The sequence below is a fragment of the Sander lucioperca genome, chromosome 7 (genome assembly GCF_008315115.2).
Source record: "Sander lucioperca isolate FBNREF2018 chromosome 7, SLUC_FBN_1.2, whole genome shotgun sequence".
In the NCBI taxonomy this organism is placed as follows: domain Eukaryota; kingdom Metazoa; phylum Chordata; class Actinopteri; order Perciformes; family Percidae; genus Sander; species Sander lucioperca.
In genome coordinates, this window is record NC_050179.1 from 15,770,011 (window position 1) to 15,796,493 (window position 26,483).

Genomic DNA, 26,483 nt, shown 5'->3' on the forward strand with positions numbered 1-26,483 from the left:
CAAAACAAAAACAAAAGAGGGATATTATTATATTAAGACATATATATTTATATATGCATATACATACATACACATATATAATGTTTTATACAACAATGAAACACAAAAGAAATAATTCAAATTAGTTCATTAAAAATACAAAATATGCCAGGAGTAAAGCTATAGGCCTTTTTCACAGCAGACTTGTTATTGAAGAAAAAGCACAGGTGTTACTAATAACATTAACAAAGGTTTTGTTCTTTTAAAGTGTCCCAGTAAGTCGTGACAGTGTGACAGTGAGGCAGCATGCACAATACCAGGACCCTGAAACTGAAGCAGCTAAATGGAATTCAACCATCATTCATTTTATTATTCGCACATGTGCATTTCCTACTGTGACATGTCAAATAGGCTCCATTGCATTAGATAGCATTTATTGTGCACAATTGTGTTCACCTTTTGTTCATCTCTGTTATTGTTCGTTTGTAAACCAGTTAAATGCTTAGTGTGAACATTCAGGACCCAGGCATCTCTAAGACATCCTGCCTCTCTTGACCTTTACACACTGAACCACCAACAATCATTGTAAAGCACCAGCTGTGTGTCCTCCTAGTAGCCAGAGGTGACCAGGTCAGTGAATGCCTCGCTGCAGTAACTCCAAGCTTCCTGCCAGGTCAAAGACATTACACCAAATTGCCAGAAGAGGGAGACAGGTGACACAGGTTGATGCTGGATGTGTGACTAACTTTAAAAGGTTGTACAATATTTAGGATGAGGACTCATAGAAACTGTGTGTTCAGCTTACATCTGGAGGATGAGGCAGCCTCTCTGGTCCTTGAAAAGCTTCCAACAATAAATAGGGTTACATGGCTCCTGATTTCAAGGAGAATATATCTTATATCTCATATCAAGGAAATACACATCAATGTCAATTAATGATGTATCAACTAAAATATATGTTATAATCACGTATTTTAATCAAGTCAAATTTGGTGTAGACCTAGATATTCTCAACACTTGGGAATATTTAACAGAATATTTAACCTTAAATAATTTCACAATGTAAGAGTGTGGAAAAGCACACAACTGATGTAGAAAGAAAGTCCTTTTGGATTTTCATCCCGAATTGCTCAAACACATTTCTAAGATGTTCTTTGTGTGTATGTCAACTTGTATATGTTATCATACTTTCATGTATTACCAGTAGAATACATCCAACACCTATTTTGTTGCTGTTGTTTTTGTTCCATTAAAATAATTTGCTGCCAAAATTATTGTAAAAAAGAAAAATAAGAAACTGGGGGTAAAACATCAAGAAATACAAACTGGTTGGTTGTGACACTAGGGATAAGAATACTTTTTGATAATGTAATGGTCTGATAACATTTGGTCAACTGAGTGGTTAAAGGCTGATTATATGTTAAAAATGCATGTTCTAACAATAAATTAATGTTAATTTACTGATGATGTTTTAGGATTTAGGAAATCACATGAGCAGCTATGGCTCTTTAGTACTTTGCTCCTGTATAGTAACTTAAAGTAGCCTACCTCCCATACTATACACAGTAGGCTATATTCCAATATTCAAATTTGACCTGATATTTGTTTGTCCAGATGTTGTTTCTCAAATATGTTTTTAAGCTTTATGCCTATGTGGATTTGTTTTCTGTAGCCTCTGTGTGTATATAAAATGTTAAGTGTCAGCATACAGTTAGCCAAAAACTGTGTAACCTTTCCTTGTACTTATAACTAATAGCCTACCTATTTGTTGTTCTTCTTTTCTTTACAAACCCTAACCTACAATGTAATTGCGCCTGGTTTCAGTACATGCAAACAAACACAACGATACTTATTTCTTCCACTATGAGCCGCTGGCCAATGGCTTAGCTCACTCTAAGCCAATAGAGCTGGTTTATTCATCTGTAGTGATCCGGGACGGGATGCTCCTCCGACGCTGCTGGAATGCCTCGGTTAGTAAAGAAGCTTGGCAGTTACCTTTGTACGAACAAACAGCTTTGTTGAGGAAAGTTTCTGCAAGTTCTTGGATACGCTTTGCGATGAGCTGGAGTAACTGATAGGTTGTTTTGGACAGCTTGGACGGGGATCTTGTTCGGCTTTTCACAAGTTTAGACAGCTAGCTAAAACGCTACGCCGAGGTTTGCTAACGTTAGCGCAACAGCGTTAGCCTACCCTGCTAGGTAAATATTAAGACTGCCTTCGGAGTTTCCTATATCTGCGTCCACGTTGTCAACATAAGACCCGTGGCGTTAGTGCTCCTTTTGTACCATAATTGTATTGAATGAAATATTAAGCTTCGCTCCTACGAGATGGGTGGGTTTTTGTTACGTTACACACAAAGCTAACTGGCTATAGTTAGCCTGTACGTATGATAGCGGACATTAGCTAACGTTGCCGAGCCAGCCAGCAACTTCGGCAGTAGAGTTTCGGCGAGCTAACCACGACAGTACTGTCGCCCACAATCAACCTCTGCTGCTAAAAGCAGTCAACCTGCAGTAATGTTTGAAATGGAGACACACATATCGTGCCTTTTCCCGGAGATCCTGGCCATTATTTTCAGTTATCTGGACGTTAAAGACAAAGGAAGAGTAGCCCAAGTGTGCGCGGCCTGGAGAGACGCGTCCTACCACAAGTCGGTGTGGAGGGGGGTGGAAGCCAAGCTACATCTGCGGCGAGCAAACCCGTCTCTGTTCCCCAGTCTGCAGACCAGAGGAATCAAAAAAGTTCAGATTCTCAGCTTAAGACGAAGTCTGAGCTACGTGATTCAAGGGATGCCGCACATCGAAAGCCTGAACTTGTGTGGATGTTTCAACCTCACAGACAACGGACTCGGACATGCCTTTGTGCAGGACATCCCATCCCTGCGGGTGCTGAACCTCAGTCTTTGTAAACAGATCACGGACTCCAGCCTGGGCAGGATTGCCCAGTACCTCAAAAACCTGGAGGTGCTTGAACTTGGGGGATGCAGCAACATCACAAACACCGGCCTGTTGCTCATTGCCTGGGGACTGCACAGACTTAAGAGCCTTAACCTGCGCAGCTGCAGGCATGTGTCCGATGTGGGCATTGGGCACCTGTCTGGCATGACCCGCAGCGCAGCAGAAGGCTGCCTGTCTCTGGAGAAGTTAACCTTGCAGGACTGCCAGAAGCTGACTGACCTTTCTCTCAAACATGTCTCAAAGGGCCTAAACAAGCTCAAAGTGCTCAACCTCAGCTTCTGTGGAGGGATATCGGATGCAGGGATGATCCACCTGTCGCATATGACCCACCTGTGCAGCCTGAATCTGCGGTCGTGTGATAACATCAGTGATACAGGGATAATGCATCTGGCCATGGGCTCCCTCCGGCTGTCTGGACTCGATGTCTCCTTCTGTGACAAGATCGGAGACCAGAGCCTGGCTTACATCGCCCAGGGGTTGTACCAGCTCAAGTCCCTCTCTCTTTGCTCCTGCCATATCAGTGATGATGGCATTAACAGGATGGTACGCCAGATGCACGAACTCAAGACTCTCAACATTGGACAGTGTGTGAGGATCACAGACAAAGGGTTGGAGTTGATAGCTGATCACCTCACCCAGCTGACAGGGATTGATCTGTACGGTTGTACTAAGATCACCAAGAGGGGTCTGGAGAGGATAACACAACTCCCGTGCCTTAAAGTGTTAAACCTGGGACTGTGGCAGATGACTGAGAGTGAGAGAGTGAGGTGAAATCTCTTATTTAGTATACATGTGCTTCACTGTGTATAGTGCTCAGTTGTGTACTGAAAGGGACTGCCTGTATCCACTCTTAATCTTACATTCTATACTGTGACTAAAAACAAGGAGATGGACTCAGCATTGATCACTGGAATATTGTTCACCTCCGCTGCAATACTCCACTCTAAGTTTCAGTCTTATGCTCTCTTTTGATGTGCATTGTTTAATCTCAGCCTGTGTACAGTTCTTACTATCTAGCTACCTCACCCATCAAACACAGGAGTGCCTACAATCGCTGAATACTAATTGCATTGCATATTTTTATGACTCACGTACCAATGGAGATTTAGATATTTAAAAAAAAATAATAATCTCATTGCAGAATAATAGCTAGTAGGCATTTTAACTCTTAACAGAAAGGCAAATTTTGTATTTTTAACTTGTGTAACCAATATGTTTTGTATTGAGTGACGGTTGACAAAATTGTACTTCAAATTGAAGTGGGTGGATCTCTCCTGTCCGTCTGTCTGTTTTTGTTTACCTGTGTATAGTTGGCTATGTTTCATATTCCTGAGGAAATAAGTATGTATCAGATGTTCCAGTATGCTACTCTGTCAAAGGTTCGACACAACTACAGTAAGGTGTAGTAATTAACAGCTGCCAAGGCTATATGCAATACCTTAAAACTGTTTTATCAGTGGTTTTTCTCCTGAGGAGCTTCCATCGATAGTGTCAGAGTATTTGTTTAAAAAAAAAAAGCAGTAATTTAAGATTGTTTTATATTCATACAGTAGTGATATTTATGAATAAAGATGGCAAATATGTTTCAGCTTTGTGTTTTATCTATAGAATTTGTAACAGTTTTACCAACTATTTAAATGTATAATTATGAACATAGATCTCTTAAGGGTTGTGCAGTTAGGGCACCATTTGCATCTGCATCTAACATCTTTCATCTGTAAAACACAAGTCTTAATACCAAAGTTTTTTTTAGGTATATGCTGCACAAGATAATCAGAAGAATGCCTTTTTGATCTTTTGTATCACAGTATACCACTAAATCAAATCTAGAGTGATTTATGTGATTGAGATATCTTTATTTCACAGCAGAGAATACCAATTCAACGTGTGCAGCTGAAGGGAATTCAGTCACACCTCAAACCTTTTAACAAACTGGCAATTAAACATTGGATAATGTTTGAGCATTTATGTTAAATGAAAAAAAGGTCTGCTGTGGAGAAATGTACACTTGGAGAACTAAGTGCAGTTCCTATTGGATCCCACTGGCTCTAGGAAAAACTTAAAATACTACATAGCTGTGTCCCAGCACCTGGGTTTAAAGCCCCATTCAGCAAGTTTCCAACCTTGAGTAAGATCTCAGTGTCAGAATGCAATGCATGTTCTCAATATGTTTGTGAGGACTCTGGGCTCTAACTATACTAACTCCGCTAAGTCCTAATCTACAATTTGGTTTTCAATAATAAAAGGTGTTACAGTATAAAACTACCAGATGTAACATGTTTTCTTTAACCTTTAAATCAACATAACAGCTGCAAAGTTGAAATCAGTTGGGAGCGGTCATCTTCAACCTTGTTAAAGAATATTCAGAATCAGATTCTGATTCACGCATTTGGGTGGAGTTTACGGTATAAGTTAAGTAAACAGTAATGTCTATCTGTAACTTGTTTGAATATTTTTTTTTGCAAGAAACCAAGGCTTATAATTTATTTATTTACATACATACAAAATCCAAATAACTCACAAACATGTCTGTTTTGCTTTCTTTTTACACAGTTTGATTTTAACACGAACAGACAGAAGGCAGTACATTTCTTATACAAATGCAAAAGAAAAAAAAAATATATACACCATGAACTTGACAGAAGCCCCTTAATCAGCTCTGTGTTCCTCAATTAAGAGTCAAGAAAAAGATGACGAGACATTAAGGCAAGGGCAGGGACACACAGGCCAAAGTAAGGGGAATTAAACACATTACAAAATGCTTTCTCTGAACCCAGTGGTGAAAGGTGAGGGGTTAAAAAAGGGATGGAGGGAAATAGAGGTCCACTCCGAGAGGTTTGACAGACGAAGTACAAAAACAAGCATCCCAAATAACCTCCAAATGTATCTGTAAATCAACCATACATAGGAAGTTTGTTAGAAAACGTCCTGATGCAGTTTTGTAACATTATGTTCCTGTTATAACAGCAGAAGCGCCATTATGATTGGAGACTGACTTTATATCCATCAGGCCCAGTCTGCCTTGGACATCAACCAACAAAAAAACGTTGACATAACAGGGAAGAAGAAAAGACAACACTGGAATCTCAGGGTAATACATTTGCATCACCATTGGGTGAAAGTATAAAAATGACTATTAGAAATAAATGCAAGAAAAGTACTCTCCCATCACACAGTCACGGTTTGAAAACATTTGTAGTTTATACATTATTTTGACACTATTTTTTTTGACACTTCTTTCCTCAGTTTCTGCTGAAGACACTAACTCGACGGCCATTTTGTTCAGAGCAGCTCGCTCTTTAAGATTCTGTGCAAACATTCAATGCATATCCATACAGTAAACATTTTTATATATATATATATATGTATTATATTTATATATAGCTCTAGAGAACATGACTTTCCGCAAGTTATGGCAGTACTGTCACACACACACACACACACTTTGTCATGAAGACAAAATTAGACACAAAAGACAACTGCACTGCTTTTAACTTTTGAGGTTTTTTAAAGAATGCACAACACCTTCCACTTAGTTACCTTTATTCAGTCACTGTATGTGTTAAATATCACGTTATTTACAAACTGATCTAAAAAGTCAAAATCTGCTGAAAAGTGACTAATTTCCTGTAAATGTAGACGCACTTACGCAATTAAAAACCTCAGCCCTGAAGATTTAAAAAAAAAAAATATATATATATACACAATAAAAGGAGGCATCACTTGCATTTGTAAGTGATCTGAAAAATACAAGAAAAAGGGGTGTCGCTTGTATTCTTCAGTGATTCAGTCAACAAACTAAAGATCAGGTGGGCTTTAAGTAACATCTATAGAAACTTTGGATGAGACTGAATGATCAGTGGAATCACATAAGTTCTTACATCATGCCTTAGCACCAATATTACAGAGGAATAAATATCCCTGCATTAGGTCCAGTACTGATCTCTGTGCATGCTCCAAGGCCACTAGAACGTTCTGAAAAGAAACATTGCATACCTCATAAACAAGTGGACGTTGAGTGCAAAACCATCTAAAATGAATACGTCACAGAGAATAAAAGCTTTTTTTCCCCTCTCTCTCTCTCTCATTTGTAATGAGGACATAGTGTAACTAAAAGCTGGCCTTTGACCTGCGTTAAAAGGTCAGGCCTTGATCCCCTCTCATGCCAGTGACTCAGCCACAGACCACACAGTTAAACGTACCTACAACTTAACCCTGGCTACAATGGCAGATCCACAGCTCCAAGCTAGGAGAGGGAACATTTGGAGAACATGCTGCATTTATATTTGGTTAAACAGTGGCATTTCCTATGTGTTCAGATGTTTGGCCACCAGTAGTTGTATTTCTAACTAGTGACGCCAACTTACTAGTTAGGGAACACCGACTACAATACAAAATAAGCATCTTCATGGCTCCATGATTTACCCACTGAACTGAGCTCCTCTCTGCTCCCCTCTGGATGTAGCAGCTCCCCAGTTCTCTAAGACAGAAAGTGCTTTCCTGCCCCGTGTAAGGAATACATTTACCCCTTTTAACTTGAAAATATGTAAGAGGAATCTAAGGGGTAAAAGACTGAGATCTAAGTGGGTGAGGTAACTGTGCTTTATCTAGCTGTTAAATGAAGACGTCTAGGGAGAGGAAGGTTGGCAGTATACTCCAAGACTTTGCTTCTTTCATCTGATATCCTTTCTCTCCCAACGCACCTGTACCAGACTTACAGTTGTGCAATACTTAAGTATACCACAAGTAAAAATCTAATTTTGGAGTTCACAAATGCGTGCCTGAAATGGGATTAGATTTGTACTTTAGTTCTTCTCTTCCCACTGTGACTAAACCATCTACCACAGCTGTCATTAAATGTCATTTCAGTTTGCAGTGTGTAATCTGATATTTGTGCCCTATCGGACAACATTTTGACACTTTGTGAACATCCCTAATTCCATATTACAGGCCTGACAGAGACACACGAGACAGGAAAGCACTTAGGAGTCGTGAAAGTTTGTTCCAGGGTGGACGAGGGGAGCGAGGAAGAAAAGCTCAATGGGGTTGAGATAATGCCCTAGCTTTCGTTCCGGGTTGTGTCTGATGTCAGAGTGTCAGCATGACTCCTCCAGGGCATTGACAACCTGCTCCAGGATATCGGGGCAGTAGTCTGCAATCTGCTGGAGAACAGAGTTGGCGTACTCCTGCAGCTCTCCGCTCTCCTTCTCACACACCTGCAGCTCTCGCTCCAACTGGAGAGAAAGAAAGAAGAAAAAAAAAAAAAAAAAAGTTTTTTTAACAGACTTTTAAAATCAACAAAACTCTGCATTTATAAAAAAAAAATTATTAAAAAAATACATATTTAGGAATTTTTGAAGAAAAAAAAAAAAAGCCTTCTTGAATGTGGCATGTAATTTGAATCTAGCAATGGTGAGGGAATTCTCCATTTATTTAAGTTCCCTTAAAGGCACTATCCCTGATATAATTAATGACTAAAGGACTGCATCATCATGCAAGTTAAAACAGGGTTGGAGCCTGCTATGACTCCCAAAGTGACTGACTTGACTGTTCTTTTTAATACACCAATACAACAACTAAATCCAAGATACTTTGTCACTACCCTAGTACACACTCAGCATTCATGGAAGCCACAATTGCTCTCCACAGCAACATATATAACAGACGCGCTAATTGAAGGATTATTACATCAGGAATATATAAAAACGAGTAAAACTAATTGAAATCAACTTCGTTATCTTAAATGTTCCGTAAAGGTGTCCACTTTCAAATCAAATTTTGAAAAACTTTGTTCTTGTGTGCCTTTAATTGATACATTTTCCCTACGGTACTTTTATTTCTTTGGTTTCCATTAACGCACTGTGAATTGTATGTTTTTGTTAATTACTTTCTCTCGGTTTGTGTTGATGCAGGCCTATTCATTCGAATTATAATCAATTCAGAAGCAAACCAAAGTCTTACTTTTTAAAGTTATTATTTATGCCAATATACTTGTAACTTATATTCTACCTGTTCCACACTCATCTTCTGGAGCTCCTCCTCCCAGTCTTCAGGGTCACTGTGGTGGTAGTGAGAGGGCGCTGTGAGCTGGCTGAGGATGCTGGGGTCCCGGTCATGGCAGAGGTCTGTCAGGTGGGCGATGTAGAGCTTGAGCTTACTGCGGTTCTGGGACAGGCTTAGGAGAGGGGTTATCATCTGCAGCGTGGGACAAAAGGGAAGAGAGTGTGAGGCAGTGTGGAAAATAAGAGGCGAAACAAGGGGAAGAAAATGATGTATAATAAAATAATAAATTCTTCAGACTACATGGAGACGTTTAACGAAGGAAGAGCCATGGTCCCATTTCAATGATTGAACATAATGAAAGACCCCACTTGTATGAAAACAAAAAATGAGAGAAAAACACATCTTCTGCATGCATGCTTATGAAGCCATCACCATCTCACATTAGACACAACCTTCTCAGGTGCATTATAAGAGTACCCATGGATTGCCATTTGTGTATGTGCAGCTCAACAAAGTGTCTAAAGGGACTTACTCAACCACTGATTACATCAAGGGCAGTCTTGCATAGCCAGACCTATCTCCACAGTGCTGTGTCATTGCTGGAGTATGGTGTGGCTACACCGCTTATCTATTCTGGGATAGGGGGATAAATACTCTGGCTTGTTTGTATTTCTTTGAACCCATTACGGCCGTCCTGTGCTGCACTAAGCCCCAGATGCAGCGACGGTGCCCTTGCAAAATAGATAGCTGAAGGGGAGAGATGCACTGGATGTCAGGCTTTATCACAGCAATGTACATCCGTTGAGTCAGACTACGTTGAGGAGGTTAAAACCATTATTCAGTGCATCACCTGTTTGTGTGGGTCAAAATGTAAGGAGCTAATCGTCAGTGTCAGAGCAGTGGCATGCAGAGCTAAGATGCTTTAGTTTGGGGCGATGAGACTGAGCCAGGATCCAAATTATCTCATCCTCTTAGCTTGTGCATGCAAACTCAGAGACCCCCCCCCCCCCCAATCCCTTTCCCATAAGCCACTAAAAAGCAATACATGAGCAGTGTTAAAGGCAGGCATGGATGAGCGGTAAGATCACAGAAAGACCAAGCAATGGTGATAATGACCATCAATATTAAAAGGAGAGAGGAATGGTATATGGCAAAGAAATTTTTTAAAAAACACAATGAATGGAAGTAAAGTAAACATGCCACAGAGCAACGATGAAGAAAGGTGTGACAGGTTTGGCTTTCCATTAGAGCTCACCCTTTTGAACCTAATGGCTGAGAGAGAGAGAGAGGGGGAGGGCAAAAGGTCAGCTACGCCCAAATACCCTCCTCATCATCCTGTTAGCCACAAGTTAAGCCGATCGCAGCATTACAAAAGGAACATTTGGTTAGTGTGTATATAGACAGACAAGTTAAAAAGACAGAAGAAAACCTTCATTTCAAAATCATAATTCCCTTCAGATAGTAGGCATCAGTTCAACATTGTTAAATCAATTACAGACATTTTTGAGAAGCTGTTCAGGATGAAATGAAAACATGAATAATTGGTGGTTAGGTAAGCTACCTGATCTGGAGAGGGTTTGTGATTTGTCTGGTCCGAAGCAGTCTTCAGATGGTCATCCTCATAGTTGTCTGCCATCAGTTTCATTCTGTTCTGAGTCTGTAAATCAAAAATGGTAAGAATAATAAAACACTGTACACAGGGACACGATGTAAATAAATAAATAAAGTTATTCATATAATGAGCAGTCCTGTCCATAGCTTATAAGTACATTTTATTCAATAGTATCATTAGTGAGGTTTGTGGGCGTCGTGGCTACATCCTAGAATCGAGTCCAGCAATACCAACAAGAGTCAGACAAAAGACCTTTTTCACAGCAGATATTTTTGACTCACAGTAAGAAAAGCACAAGTGTTCCTATTTAAGTGTCCCATTTATCCAGTGAGCCAGCATGCACAATACCAGGACCATGAAACTGAAGCAGCTAAATGGAATTCAGCCATCAATTATTTTAATATTTACACCTGTGATTTTCCTACTGTGACAAGTCAATGTACCGGACAGGTCCTGTCATCACAGCAGAAGTCGGCAGAACTGGAGGATGGAAAGGTGGGAGGGAGTGGGCGGTAAGGGAACAAGGGGAGGGGTATGGATAGGGCTGGGCAATATATCGATATCGTGATATGAGACTAGATATCGTCTTAGGTTTTGGATATCGTAATATGACAAGTGTTATCTGTCCCTGGTTTTAATGGCTGGATTACAGTAAAGTGATGTAATTTTTTGAATTTACCAGACTGTTCTTTACCCACTTAGTGGGTACAAAAAAATACAAATATTTTTTTGTAAGCACCAATTGTCAACCCTACAATATCGCTGCAATATCAACACTGAGGTATTTGGTCAACAATATCGTGATAATATCGGCCAGCTCTTCAAAAAAAAAAAACTAATAAAAACATAAGTCGGCAGAACTAAACTGTTCCAAGCATAAGGAAACGTGAAGCTACAATAGATGCCCCTGGCTTGATAAAAACTTTAATGTTGATGTAAACGTCGGCCTCCTCTGCTAAACAAAGAGAGCAATTGCCATGAATCAAATATCATGCTGGTCAAAACATTTAATATACATGTTTTATGCCCCTTACCTGGTTTCAGATCTGTTTTGTGCTCAGAATTAGGAACTGAGTGAAGTGATTCATGGTTTCGATTTAAATCAATTAATTGAATTAAATTGTAGCCAGAGAGAGAGAGAGAGAGAGAGAGAGAGAGAGAGAGAGAGAGAGAGAGAGAATACTGTTTGTGGGAAAAGTTACTCCACAGAGCGACATATAATCCTTAAGAGACATAATTCACTGGCATTTGTGATGTATCCTTGCAGAACAACACAAACTATTGTTACTAAAAAAAAGCTGCCACTGACTTACAGTGTCCAATCTTTCCAATTTTGTTTTCTGGTAAAACACAGAGTCCCTGCACTCTATTCCCTACTGGTGAGCATATTCTGTGTGAGAGACGTGTAGGAAAAATAATGGAAATAACACGAGTGTGTGAAATCACAGCGAGGATCCCTGAACTACTGAAACACCACAATCATGTATTCCCCTCCATGAATACCAGCAGCCCCCTCCCCACCTGCTGTTTGAGCTGTTGCACCAGTCTGTCCTTCTCCCGTTTCAGCAGAGCAACCTCGTCCTGGGTCTTCTTCTTCTTAGAGGAGGACAACTCCAGCAGGGCAATGTTAGCATCCTTCTCGCTGATAGCAGCCAGCAGCGCCTCCTGCCTGTTAGGTGGGGATGAAACAACATGGCATTTAACCACACAAGTAAATAGCTCAATTATCATTTATTATTCATCGCCGAAAATCATGCTCCAGCTGAGGAAGGACAGAATGGGATGACATTTTACAGGATGAAGGCAGCAATCGATACTCCAGAGTCTTCTCCACCCTACTGTGTGTGTGCACGCGTGAGCTTGTTTCTTACTTCATCTCCAGCACCTCCTCCAGGTGTTTCCTGCGCTCAGCTCGCAGGGTTGAGAGGTGTGCCTCTTTCTCACACAGAGACTGCTGGGTAGAGGCCAGCTTGGCCCTCATGGACTCCAGCTCCTGCTTTACTTTCTCCATGGCTCCCAGCAGCTCCTCCATCTGGGAACACAAACACAACAACAATTCAATCATGAATAGAGTAAAACAGATGACCTAAATCCATCAGTGAGGATCAGGGCTTTTTTCATGGAAAGACACTTTTGATGACTTATCAGTATGCAGTGCTCTAATGAGACGGGGGCAACAGAATTCATGTTGGCTTTTGGGGAGGACTATAACACAGATACCATTAAACTACAGCACAAAATTTCATTTACCTGTTATTCATTTAAAAAGGGCACAGGAGTACTATTGTTTCGTATCAGTACATGCTTTAAATTACAATTGACTGAATGAAAGAGTAATTAATTCATCCCCAAATCATCAATTCTATTGGCTACTTGATAACCGTGCCACCCAATTCAAGCATTGCAATGTTACAGCAGGTAAACAAAATAACATGAAATTTACAAGGGCTGGAAACAGCAACAGCTTACAAAACAATGCAATCCAACAACATCAAATGCAAATTCCCCAAAAATAATCTAACTTCACAAATGCATGTATTGCAGGGTTGTTGTGTTATTGCATACATTGTAGAGGTGTTGCTGTTATCATTTCCCCCTCTGTGTTGTGTGTTGTTGCTAACTGAAGGGAGGTCACACATACTGGGCTCATACCTTAGACCACTTAAAGTGGGCGAGGTTGGACTCATGCATTGGTTTGAGTGAGTGCTTCTGAGAGGCGGTGTGTAGCAGAGAGAAAACAAGAGAAAATGACAAGCAAAAGATAAAAGAACTGATAAAGAGACGGAGGCCAGAGGAGAGGAAGGAGGTGAAGAAAGGATGAGAAACACCACAAAGGCAGCAAAAAGATGAGGGAGAAAGAATCTCAGTATATGAAGGGGTTTCTTTTATCTGTATATAGATGTGTTTAGATACACATGCTTTGTATGTGTGATCGTTTGGGTTGAATAATATTGCTTTGATTGTGTTTGTTTAGGGGGAGCTGTGTACCTGTTTCTCCTGGAGTGACCTGGCAGCCTCCTCCTGTGCCAGCACCATCTCTCGCTCAGCAGTGATCTGAACGCTCTCTCTCAGGGCCTCCTCCAGCTCTTCTATGCGCTCCGACTTCTGACGCAGAGTGTCCTTCAGAACAGGAGTAGGAAGTGGTCAAACTATGGTTTGTTGGATGCTGAACTAGTAAGTCTGTGCCAGCAAATGTGAACTTTGTTGTAATGCAAGGTTCATACATGCGAACCGTACCCATGCCTCACCTTCACCTGCTGGGAGCTCTCAGACATGTTGTCCTCCCTCTTCCTGGCCTCGTCCATGAGTCGAGCATTCCTGCTTTTCTCCACCTGCTCCTTGTGCTTCAGAGACGCCACCTTCTTCGACTGGTCCTTCATCTGCCTACAGGGACACCATGGGATACATGGGAGAAGTTACATGTTATGTACATGTATAAGTTACGTTGTATTATTGTCCCACTTCACATGTAATTTTTGTTACTGTATTTATCATTCCAATTGAAATGAGATGGAACATTGTGAAAAAAGTTTAAATATGTTATGTTTAGTAGTACAGATATGCACCAAATAAATGTTGGTCTGACACCAAAAGGAAGCCCCCTTTACTACCAAGAATTACACATCAAGTACAGGAAGCATATTTCATATTTTCATTTTCATCATCCATGTAGAATGTTAGGAGCCAGTTATGATTGTAGCCAATTGTAAGTAAATACAGTGTGAGGCAGCAGATAAAAAGCATTTTCAAATCGAATGCGATTAAAGAGATATGATCCGATGAAAAGCTCCCCTTCTTTAAACACGCTGAAATGACAGTTAAAACCATACCCTTACAGACTTGCTTTGGCAAGATTTTAGACAGCTCTGCAAAGAGTCAATCTCAGATTTGACTCAGGGTGAAAGACAAAACAATAAGAAGGGAAAAGAGGAAAACTGGGCATGAACAGAAGTCAGAGGACAAGGCAGTTGCTTGCGACACCACATCCTATGGAGAGGTGAAGTGGAGAGAAACAAGGGAGAGAAATGTGAGAAGAGAACAAAAAGAATAAGGATGCCTGGGCCGGGAAAGAAAGAAAAATAGCAAATACTAACCTGGAGGCCAAACTGGTGCGGTGAAAGATTTCCGGTGTAAAGACAAGAAAGCAGTAAAGAGAAAAACAGACCAGGAAGATGAGTCAATATGAAGAAGAAGAGAATAAAAAAGGAGGTGGGGGGGCTCATACACATCAGCTCTAGGATTAGGAGGATCTTATAGTTCATGACATATATGCTTGCCTATGCCAACTACCTACCAGCTTATAACAGGTCTGCTAATAACATTCACCACATCAGCTTTCAAAGCAATACTGCGAAGATGCAAAAATGACGGCCAAATTACATTATAATTCACCATTTAATGTGCTGGGGGCAACCATCTCCACAGTGACATGATGTCATTGAAGGAAAATTTCTATCAGTGTATCATGAGGGACAGTGGTCACAAGTCCCGGGATGAAAACAGACAGCAGAAAGCACAGTGTAGCTGCCTAACACCACAAAAAACAGCACGTAAAATCAAGACTCAATTATTCCAAACTTCTGTTGACACAAAGTCACAACAAAATCTTTACACATTAAATACACTACTTATTCCAGGGCTAACAATTAAAAACTAACATTAACATTCATTAACTACTGTGCAGTGACAAGGGCAGAGCTTGAACACATGGTGCAGACTGAATGTCCACACCTTTCAAGTTTTACACCATGAACGGTCATCCTTGCAGAAGATTTCTGAGAGTAACTGAAACATGCATGTTTCCACCCACCTCTCCAGCTCATTGATCTTTTTGTCCTTGTCATTCTTCTCATTCTCCATTTCCCGAAGGATCTCCAGCAGGCGATCCACCTCAGCCTGGGCCTTCCCAGAATCCTCTTTGTGGCGGGCCACTTCCTGTTCGAGGTTCTTAATGCGCTCGGCCACCTCAGTGTTGGCCTGAGCCTCCAGGGCTGCATTTTGAGCCTGACAAAGGACAGGACCCCAGTTAGAAAGCAGTTGTACTCACTTTCGACTCCACAGGAATTGGTTAGATAACAGAGTCATGTCATAATCATAAAAAAATACAACATTTAGGAGCATGATGTAGAGCTGAGCCAACACATGAGCTGCCTGATTTCTTTATTTGAGGTTCTCACTCTCTTAAGCTGGTTCTCCACTTTGAAGAGCTCCTCCCTCTTCTGCTCCAATGCAATCTCCATACTCTTGAGTTTGGAGTCTTTCTTCAGCCCAGACGAGGCCAGGGATGATGCATGCTCCTTCAGGTCCAACAGAGACGTCTACACACACACACACACACACACACACACACACACACACACACACACACACACACACACACACACACACCTTATCAAACTAACAGAGCATGGGACTGAGGAGACTGAAAATGCATTAGAGCTTATACTGGCATCAATGACTCATCACAAAGTAAGACTAATGGAAAAAAAACTGACAGTAATGTTTAACTGTATTAATAGAATCACAGTAAACAACAGTTTGCATGTCGTTCTGTGAGCTTGTGTTCCTGTATCCGTTTCTCACCTCTCTGTCTGACAGGTCTCCCTGCAGTAAGCTCAGTCTCTCCTTCAACTCTTTTAGTTCCTTTTTGTTACTCTCAATCTCTTCCGTCTTCTCTCTGTCGTCTCTGTCTCGCTGCTCTTTTAGACGCTCAATGATGCGCTCCTAGGAGGAGGTGGTAGAGAAAGAAAATAATAATTTGACGGACACAACCAATCAACACACATACATCGCTACAAATGAACATGCAGAAAATATTTACAATCTTCTGCAATTTGTAGTCAGAAGTTAACATGGTATGTGCAGACATAAACTCACCTTTTCTGCAAGAGACTCCTCCAGTGTGGTGAGAGCAGTGTCAGTGTTGGAAGTGTCTGCCTGCAAAGACTTTACTCTTTCCTTCAGACTGCTCATCTGCTTCTCCTTGTCCCTCAGTTGCTCCTGCAGGTTCTCAATCTGCAGAGCAAACACAAGCAACCATCAGTCTTAATGAACATCAGCCACAGGACACACATTGTAGCATGATGAATGCATGTGGTCATTTAAAACAACACAAGATCTCTGAAACGGCGCTTAGTCCAAATCACCTTCTTCTGTAGCACATTCACTTTGCGCTCCTTAACCTCCAGCATGTCCTTGAGGTCGTGGATCTCCCCGTTGAGCGTGCCCTTCTCTTCTGATATCTCTTGTATCTGCTTGCTCTTCTTATTCAGAGTTGTCTCCTTCTCTTCCAAGCGCAGGCGCAAGGCATCCACCTGGTCAGGTAGAGGTGGACAACTTACAACAGTCGCTGACCATAACTGTGTCACGATCACAAAAGTGGTCAAAAGCAAAGAAAACTGGAAATTTTCTGCAGTTCTGCAAGTGCTCATATTGTGCTTTTTGGCTTTTCCCCTTTCCTTTATGGTGTTATATATCTTTCTGCATGTTATAGGTTTACAAAGTGAAAAAGCCCAAAGTCCAGCCCAAAGGGACTTAGCATCTTCCAGAGAAAACACTGTTCACAAACTGCTCCAAACAGCTCTATTGTAGTCCAGCCTTTACTTCCATGACGAACGTGCGTCACCTTTTAACACACGTTATAATGCTCGCCTAGCTGCTAGCCTGGCACTCCCTCATACTCTGCAACTGACAAGCTAGCAGTACTTACTGCGCATGTGCGACTCCCAACAAAGATGGAACAGAAGTGTGATGTCTCACTCTGTAGCTAAAACAGGGAGCTCAACACACAGGGTGAAAAGCGGAGCTGCAACAATGTGCAGTACAACAAATATGTGGTGTTTTCTGAAAATTAAACCACATAAACCTATTCTGGTACAACCTCTAAATATAATTATGAACCTGCAAATGAGCATAATATGAGCACTTTAACATATGGTGACTTCTGTGCTTTTGTTTGCAGTTTTATCGGTCAGAAGTAGGAGAAACAAGTCTTTCCCCTCACTACATAACATATGTACCTTTAAAATGCTCTTGCTTTACACCTATTCCCTAAGTCCCCTGGGCAAGAGTGTATAGATCTGCTGTACCTCTGTCTGTAGGATGGCAGCTCGCTGCTCCTTGGCAGTGAGGGACTCCTTGAGGACTTCTATGTGCTGCTTGCTGTCCGAGAACTGGTTGGTGAGCGTCTCCAGTTTGGTCTGCAAACCAAGCAGCTCAGTGTCCTTCCTGGAAAGGTCCTGCTTCACCTGCTCCATCTGAAAAAGATGAGGTCATGGGGGAAAGAAGGAGGGATGAAAATGAAACTTAGCAAATTGAAGTTTCTAGTGAATTCAAGATGGACAGCTGCCGAGGAAAAGTATCAGGATATCTGGAGTCTGAGTTCTGCTTCTGAATTTAAGATTCACTACAACAGGTCAGTCAACTGACTCAACTGAGTCAACTCCATCTCATGTTGTCTCATACCTTGTTCTTCATGAATTTCGTGTGGCTGCGGTAGACCTCCATCTGCTTCATCTCCTCCTGACGCTCCTCACAGCTCAGAAGTCCATTGGATTTCAGCATTAGCAGCTCTTCCTCCATGTCTCTCAGGCCCCGCTCCATTGAATTGATTTTTGCATCCTGGGGTTGATAAAGAGGAGCTCACACGCATTCAAATGAACAAGTGTGACCAAACATAACACAAACATACTCAGACACACTGCTTTATTTAAATACTCACCTTCATGTCGATGACAGTCTGTAGAGCCTTAGTTTTGGTGGACTCGGGGGTTCCCTCGTATCTACGGTGCAGCTCCTTTTGGGTCAGATGAAGAAGAACATGTTGCAGCATGTGTGTATAAAATATATATCCATGTGCAGTTTTATATTAAAAGTATAAATGAGAGAAAACAACATCACTAGACTAATAAAATGTAATGTTATATCTCTCATGGTTGGACTGGACATTACCTCTCTTAGTGCATTAATCTCTCGGTCTCTCTGGTCCAGTAAACTCTCAAGGTGATGCCTGTGCATCTCTGCGTCAGCCAGTCTCCTGGTCCGCTCCTGGTCCTCCTCTGATGCCTTGGCAGACGGCCCTGAGTACACAACACCTTGGTTACCATAGATCACATGTGTCAAACATAAGGCCCGTGGGCCAAATCCGGCCCCTCACAAATTTTGATCCGGCCTGCATATCAATTTAGGTTCACAATCAATTTTGGCCCGACTAGTTGTGCGCCAAACCAAAAAGACGAGAAACTTTTCAAACTGTAATTACGCGAGACTCCAAACACAATTTTGGCAGATTTGCCGACTTTGAGACTCAGAAATTTGCATATTCAGGCTGTGAAACAGGTTGCTGTGAGTCAGCAGTGTGGCGTTTTGCTTGATTTGCTCAATTCTATGATGGCTATGGAACTTTTTTTGCTGACTTTTTAGGGGCTTTATGACGACCAAATAAACTATATGAGACATGCAATAATACAGTCAAAAATATTTGACACTTTCGATTAAATAAAAGCATGTCAATAAACTAAGCATGTCCCTTGATGTGATTCTCATTTTCCAGTGTGGCCCTTAGTGAAGTTGAGTTTTACACCCCTGCCATAGATGAAGTAGGTAGAAAGACATTTATTACGTCAAAGTCTTTGTAACAGCCAACCTGAGCATCATAAGCCACGTGGTTAACCTGCACAGGCTAACACAGGAGCTGAGATTTTGTTTTATGCTTCAAACTGAACTCTGTTCAGCAGGAAGGGATATCTAAAAGTATCAAAGATATCCTCTAGGGTTTAAAAGGGGTTTGGGGTTTCCTCTTAGTTTCCTGCATCTACTTTGTCAAATGTGATATCTATATATTTTCTGACACCAAGAACCTATGAACAAATTATTTTTTGGAAACACCTATGCAAAAGGTCTCTGCATGAATCCCTCAGATATTCCTAGCCTCAGAAGCATGCGTGGGATTAAAGCATGAATCTTGGTTACTTTATAGAGCGCAGAAACCCATATTTGGCCAGCAGGGGAGAGAGCTTGGGCGGAGCTGAGGGGAAACAAGTAAGTTGGAACATTGCAGCTTTAAGTGAAAGCCTGAGACCAAAACCTTTCGAGACCCAAAATGTTTGTGGAGAAACGTATTGACTTCCTGTTGACTTATATACTGTTTTGTAAAAGAATCAGGATATATTGGCCAACAATATGCCTTGATGCCATCGCCAGCTCTCGTTGCCTCTCCAGATTTAATAAGATTATCAACGACCATCTTCACCCTGGACATTACCTTCCCAGCCTGCTTCCCTCTGGGCGGATGTATAGGAGCATAAAATCCAGAACAAACAGATTGAAAAACAGTTTCTTTCCATGGGCCATCAGAACACTTCACACACATGCAAACCAATGACATGCTTTTATCATACCGCAATAATCATACACCATATGAAATATTTCTCCTCTCCAGTCGTTTTGTGTTTTTATGTCTTCAATTATTCTTGGTTTTAGCTATTTATTGTGTATCTTGTTTACTATCTTTAATGCACCTACAGTTTCGTTGTATGGATGTAATAAAGGTCTATCTATCTATCTATCTATCTATCTATCTATCTATCTGATCTGAAGCCCAGTTTTGCATTGGATTAAACATTCCGCCAAGGTGTTGATACTTTAATACTATATGAGGGGCAATTAGCTTTAAACTTTTCTCCCGTGACTTAAACCCACCTTTGCTCTGCAGCATCTCAAGAAGTTTCTTGATGGACTCATCTCTGGCTCCCAGGGTTTGCTTCTGTGTGTCAATCCTCAGCTCCATCTCCTCCAGGGTCTTCCTAAGAAGAAAGAGCTCTTTGGCCTGCCTCTCGTGCTCGGCCTGTAGCCGCCGGTAGTTCTCCTCTGTAGGTTCAGATGTCAGGGCCAGGTCCCGGCCTTGGATGCTGGGGTCTTGCTGGAGCAGCTGGTTCAGGTCCCTCTGGATCCTCAGCTCATCCTGAAGAGCCTGAACAGTCATCTGGAGATGCTAGAAACAAACAAGGGAAACACACGCATTTGTTAACATTCATCTGTTCTTGTGTCCATTTTTTTGGACTTACTTGCTTTATTACAAAATGATTTACACAAGGGTAGATTAAGATTTTAATTTTTTGGGGGGCATTTCTACCTTTACATGGATAGGACAGCAGAGATATGAAGGGGGAGAGAGAGGGGAAGACATGCAGGAAACCGTCACAGGTCGGACTCGAACCCTGAACCTTCTGTGTCGAGGAATAAAACTCTACATATGTGCACCCGCTCTACCAACTGAGCTAACCCAGCCACAGGTGAAGGGAATTTTTGGATTATTTGAATAACACAGGGACTTCAGCCATCCCACTTTATGGGAATGGATCCTGCAGAATATTGTGTTACAGCATTTTTTTTTATTAAAATCAGCCTCTAATCAATTCAACAGTGCCCTGACAGATGCACCCCTAACAGCCGGGCTTTGTGGACAGTGTTACGTTTCATGCCCAGAGAAATACAAGTGGCGAAACACAATCAGCCCAGTATAGTATTGCATTGTTTGTGGCATCTGATGCCACGGACACTTGGCAGAGCTGATGTGAGACAGGGACACAAGGCTGTGTTACACCCCGGTCTGAACCAGCTGTGAGCGTTTTCAGACGACTGAACAAAGAGACAAGTCAGTGTCTGCCTTCGTTTCTCTCTGTCCTCCTCCTCCAGCCCCCTCCCTTTCCTTCCTTTGTCACTCCATCGGCACACACTATTCTCCTCCTCACACGCTATTCATCTACCTTGCTTCTCGCCCTCTCTCTTCCCTCCAATATTCTCACCTCTCCTCTGAATAACCCTCCCTTTCCATCACCCTCTCCACCCTGTGACTAAAGGCTGACTCACTGCTGTGACCACACACACACACACACACACACACACACACACACACACACACACACACACACACACATCCTCGGCTCCCATATTCTCACTCTCTCTGCCTGAGGAGAGACAACAGTTAGGCGTGAGAGAGCACAAAGAATAGGAGATGTGATGCACTAACTAAACTGATATTTAACAAGAAATAACTGATTATTATTATCATCATCAGGCGAGTATCTGACCTTTTGTTTTGTTTGAAACGATAGATGACCAAGTCTAAGTACAAATGACCATTTCACACTATTACAGACTAGATTATAGCAGTCACTTATCACAGAGAATGATGTATTGCCTTGTCGTAGGGATTTTGGAAGAGCACACGTCAGCAGAGCGAGCATAGGAACAGAAAGGACACACATAAACATACAATCGCACACATATGCACCGTCAGTTGGACCTACATTCAATAAGGGCATGCAGTTTAACTGAAGCTGTAATTAGCTAAATGCCTGTGAGTGTGTGTCTGTGCTTTCCGCTGCATGTGTGCCAGCGTGGGCGTTGGAGGCTGACATATAAAAGCAGAGATCTTTAAATTACAGCACCCACTGATTAGTCCTGCGCTACTCAGGCATTAATTAGTCCACAGTGTGAATCTGTGACTCAGCAGGAGTGAAAACAGCAAATTATACACATCTGCCCATCCATTAAGAATCACAGTGAAACAAAGACTATTTCTCTTCATTAATGACACTTAATTTGCGCAATTCCCACAACAAACTGTAGGGTTTAAAAATAGACCCTGTGTCTATATTTACTCACTTATTTTAAAAATTGTTAAACATGTGTGCATACAGTATGTATACACGTGTGCAGGCTGACAGACTGATGAAAAAGGAGCTGGCCTCAAATGTTGAAAAGTCAGTGTCTCCATTCTTTAGATTCAGAGCCAAGGAAGGGAAAAACAAGTGAAAATGTACACAGATGTAGTAACAGGGAATGAAGGGCATATGAAAATGATAGGTTTATGCACCTAAAATGAGAAATGAAGCTATTTGGATGAATGGCAACACACATTCAACTCTACAATAATAAGTCCAGTAGACTGTTGTATACTGCATTTTGACATTTGGAAAATATAACAAAAGTGTTAAAAGTGAATTCTGCAGTTAAACTACAATGCATATAAACAGTTTTAAATGTGCACTTTCTCCACATTTTCATCATGTTTACCACATCCAGCAATTTCTAAAACATACAGAAATGCTAATGCAGCCATTAGACTTACAACCTCTTTCATCTATTAAGCATGAGCATATAGCTGCATATAAGAGGATTAACTGGATGTTAAAAACCTGCCTCTAGCCTATGCAGAGAGAGAATAAAGAGAGAAACACACTTGTGCTAAAACTGACACATTGGGTGAAATGCATTTTTCCAGTCAAACATGTTTAGATTGATAAAAAAATGACGTAGTCAAATCAGAAACAGGAATTTTTAGATTTTTAAAAACATCTATTCTATTTATTCAAATAAATACAAGGGAACACTCACCTGTGCTTCATCTTGAATCACACGGTATTGTTCCTTCCAGACAGTGATCTTAGAAACCTCATCTTTCCTGAGAGCTCGCTCCTTTTTTAATTCTGGGCTCCAGAAGGTCTTGATAGAATTCATAGAGGAGCTTAGCTTGCTCTCCTTTACTTCCACTTCTCGCCGCAGCATCTCATTCTCACGCAGAATCTGAGGAAGCAGGAGTAGCACATAAATACTGTAAATGTGCTCTGTTGAACCCAGCAACTCAACCTCCTGTCAAAAATTCCAAATCCTTGTTAGAATCTGCAAACTTGGAAAGAAATGAGCAAAGTACCTCTTTCAGTTGGGCCTGCAGGTCAAGTATGGTGTTGTCTCTGGCCTGCCTTAGAGAATGGGGAACAGTGGAGGCCATGTGGTGGTCCCCAAAAGCTAGAGCATCACCTGCCATCATGCCTGCTGGCAGCACAGCATTGGCAGCCACTGAGGTGGAGATGTTGGGGGTGCTCGCGGCCACAACTCCACTGCTGCTGCCCCTTGACCCATATGTCACCCTGTGTCTCCCCATGGTCGTCACTGTCCCACCACTTTTGGGAAGGTGGTCACCTGTCATGGCAACCTCATTGTCACTCAGGTACATTGGTCCTGAGGTTGCATACGCAGCATTGAGGGACTGGATGTTCTCCATGGAAAGCGTCTTGCCTCCTGCTCCTCCAGGACCTCCTCCACTGCCTCCGGTGCTGTTGGTGCGACGGTGTCCCATCCGAGGAGAACGAGGAAGGCGAGGGGAACGGCCAGATCCCTGATTACCAGTACCACCTCCATCTCTTCCGCCACTATGGTTGGCATCCCCTCTGCCAACAGAGCGGGCACTACCGTACATCTTCTGCTATAATAAGTATGAGCTCAGGTATCTGTATATAATCTAGATGATTTTGTGATTGTGACTTTCACTAATTGTGTGAATATGTGGTGGTGATCCTGCTTCAACTGGAGATGGTGGGTGATAAAATAGAGATCTGAGGCTCTCCACTTTCAGGGACAGACAATGCTGACAGACTTTCCTCTTCTAACAGGAGCAATCCAGTGTAACAAATTATGACACCAATCTGCAAAGAAAACAGTTCCCTATAACTTGCATGACAATAGCATTCACAAAGTGTCTGTTATCAATTAAAAATACAATCAAATGTTTGTAAAATAGACAAAGTAGTTGAAGAGTTGAAAATTAGCAATAGCTTAAATGCTGTGCATAAAATTCAGTATCAAAACCCAACTGAATCAGCATCAAACTATGGGCACCCCATATGAAAACAAGCCAGTGGTGTCTAACATACAGTCTATAGTTCACTGGGAGTCATTAAAGGGGTATATATCCATCACAATCAAAATGGGGAAAACTACATTTAATGTTTGGTTCACTTTTTTCACTCTGTACTGCAGGAGGGGATCCAGATAAGACAGTGAAATCTAAGCACAGACAGTTATGTAACTGTTTAAAATCATGTCTAAGTACAAAATTCTTCTCAAGTGGTTTCCTTTAGAACAAAGTCCTTGCTAATCGCCATATTACACATATATCTACTTGAGGATGTAGATGTAGGAGCCACTGTTTACCCTAAAAAAAGTAAGTTGAAAGATGTAACGTTATCATTTTACTAAATGTTGGTAAGTCATCATAACTCCTTTTGTCAGGCTTGTCGGACAAGTTGAGTCAAAATGCTGGTATATAACATTACAAGACTTTAAGCGGATTTGTGTACGGAAATGTATCCGAATATGCTGGTTTGTGCTCAGTTTCATATTTTTAGTTTTCAACTGAATTTCCACCACAGCCATTTAACTGGGTTAACATTAGTCTGCGTGGCCTTGCTAGCAGCTAACGTTACGTTAACATACCGGCTAACAGTACATGCTGATATTTCTACCTTTAACGTACGTGTTATCCCGTTATTGTTGTAGTTTGCTTGACATGTGTAAATTGGTTCGTAAATGTTGTCTGCGGAATGAAGCTTGAAGCTCCGAGTATTTTTTCCAATGTGCTGACGCTATGGATTAAAACCAGCAAGGGAGGGAAAAGGGGATTGTCCATGGTGGACATTTGTAAGAAAAATCGTCCTTCTCGTAAAACTGAATGCAAATAGAAATAATATTCGGTCAAATAGATAGCTAGATACCTGGCGTGATAAGATCATTAGATGCGATGTTAAATGTGATACATTAAGCCACAATTAAAGCATTTTGCGCAATTCTAACGACACGGTAACGTTACAGGGTCTGCTTTGGAGACACCCACATCAAACCATATCCATTTCCTTCACCTCTACTGAACGGCTTCATTTTAAGCTACGATTTTCTTCTTCAGAGCTGTGAGTCAAGTAAATTTCAAGAAAAGAGCTAAACTATGAAATGCACAGACATACGTTTAACGCTAGCTCGCCGTGACATATGGAGGCTAGTCCATCCAATCTATGTGGTCAACCAAAACCTCTATTTTTTTTCTCTCTCTCGCTAACACCAGTGGTGAAAGCTAACGTTACCTTTCTTGTTGTCTGGTAGAGTTCAAATCAGTGTCAATACTGAATCCTCTGTCAATCGGACTACGGCTGCAAAACCCGTCATTTTATGTTGCTTACTAGATAGATGTCTATCTTTTTTCCCATCTTTTGCCAGCAGTACCAGCGGCTCAGGAGAGCCAGGGCGCCTCAGTGACGTCAAGCCTCTTATGCGCGTTCACGACAGTCTTCCTCGCCACGCTTGAATTTTAAATGCGCGGTCACGAGCTTTTTGGTGGTAAATGAAGACAGCAACAGAAAACAGACCTACCAACATTTGGACAAAAATACATAGCTTTGAATAAATATGGTGATATAAGTAAATATTGTGGTAAACTCTGGAGTGCATTCAGTAAGCAGGCACCGATGCAAATGTAGTTTGCCAAAATTTGAGTAACTATCTCGGATATTACCAATAAAATATTAATTAGACATTGTGAATGAGGTGAGCTTTTCATTTTGTGTAAAATAATATGAAAGGAGATACAAATGGAATGTTTAGTTAACAAATACCAGCAGGGGGCAGTGCTTACTTGGAAAAGTGTATCTCCAGAATGGTTGCTACAAAAAATATAATGGTTTGTCTGATTGCTTTCTTTTTTCCACAAAATGCAATAACAAACATGTATGTATAACAGTATGACGAGATAGTATATTTGCCACTCATGACAGAATAAATGTCTTTTTTTCCTTTTGCAGTCTAAAAGAAGCTCCTTCAGCGCGCTTTGGGAGGAGGGTCTGGCAAAGCGAGACTAGAAAGCAGACCTCAAGGCTTACAAACAACATCCTGTATTTTGATAAAAAATCTTATAATTTGTTAACAGGGCTTCAGCTAATAATGGTGTGATCAAAGTAATACATTTTGTCCAAACATGTATCAATTAAAAAAAGTTTTCAATTTTCACAACAGAAGTGTTAAACCGTATAAATGGAATGATATGATAACATTTAATTATATATTATTTAACGTATACATTTTTTTTTCAGAAGAAAAGGCAT

The 26,483-nt window shown here is 41.2% G+C and overlaps 2 protein-coding genes across 7 annotated transcripts; one reads left to right on the forward strand and one right to left on the reverse strand.

Annotated features, from left to right (window-relative positions):
• The first annotated feature begins 1,878 nt into the window (after positions 1-1,878).
• On the forward strand, positions 1,879-4,524 carry LOC116063085 (F-box/LRR-repeat protein 14-like). The gene has a single exon (XM_031317955.2). The coding sequence runs from the start codon at positions 2,496-2,498 to the stop codon at positions 3,705-3,707; it is 1,212 nt and encodes a 403-aa protein (XP_031173815.1). The 5' UTR covers positions 1,879-2,495; the 3' UTR covers positions 3,708-4,524.
• An 882-nt stretch (positions 4,525-5,406) lies between these two features.
• LOC116063080 (ELKS/Rab6-interacting/CAST family member 1) lies at positions 5,407-25,678 on the reverse strand. 6 transcript variants are annotated; one of them, XM_036002976.1, is made up of 22 exons: positions 25,470-25,678; positions 23,267-24,038; positions 22,951-23,139; positions 20,251-20,542; positions 18,502-18,629; positions 18,272-18,346; positions 18,016-18,171; positions 17,640-17,807; positions 16,698-16,865; positions 16,429-16,566; positions 16,135-16,275; positions 15,729-15,869; positions 15,362-15,555; positions 14,646-14,657; positions 13,800-13,935; positions 13,540-13,671; positions 13,204-13,260; positions 12,423-12,583; positions 12,073-12,220; positions 10,501-10,596; positions 8,946-9,131; positions 5,407-8,170 (listed from the first exon to the last, which is right to left on the reverse strand). In XM_036002976.1, exons 2-22 carry the CDS (start codon positions 23,810-23,812, stop codon positions 8,033-8,035), a joined length of 3,402 nt encoding a protein of 1,133 aa, XP_035858869.1. In that variant the 5' UTR covers positions 23,813-24,038; positions 25,470-25,678; the 3' UTR covers positions 5,407-8,032. The 6 variants fall into 6 exon arrangements, 4 of the variants coding, with proteins under 4 accessions (XP_035858869.1, XP_035858870.1, XP_031173806.1 ...); XR_004897826.1 differs by lacking the exon at positions 5,407-8,170 and adding an exon at positions 10,195-10,274 and having other exon boundaries at positions 8,964-9,131; XM_036002977.1 differs by lacking the exon at positions 14,646-14,657.
• Positions 25,679-26,483: the final 805 nt, after the last annotated feature.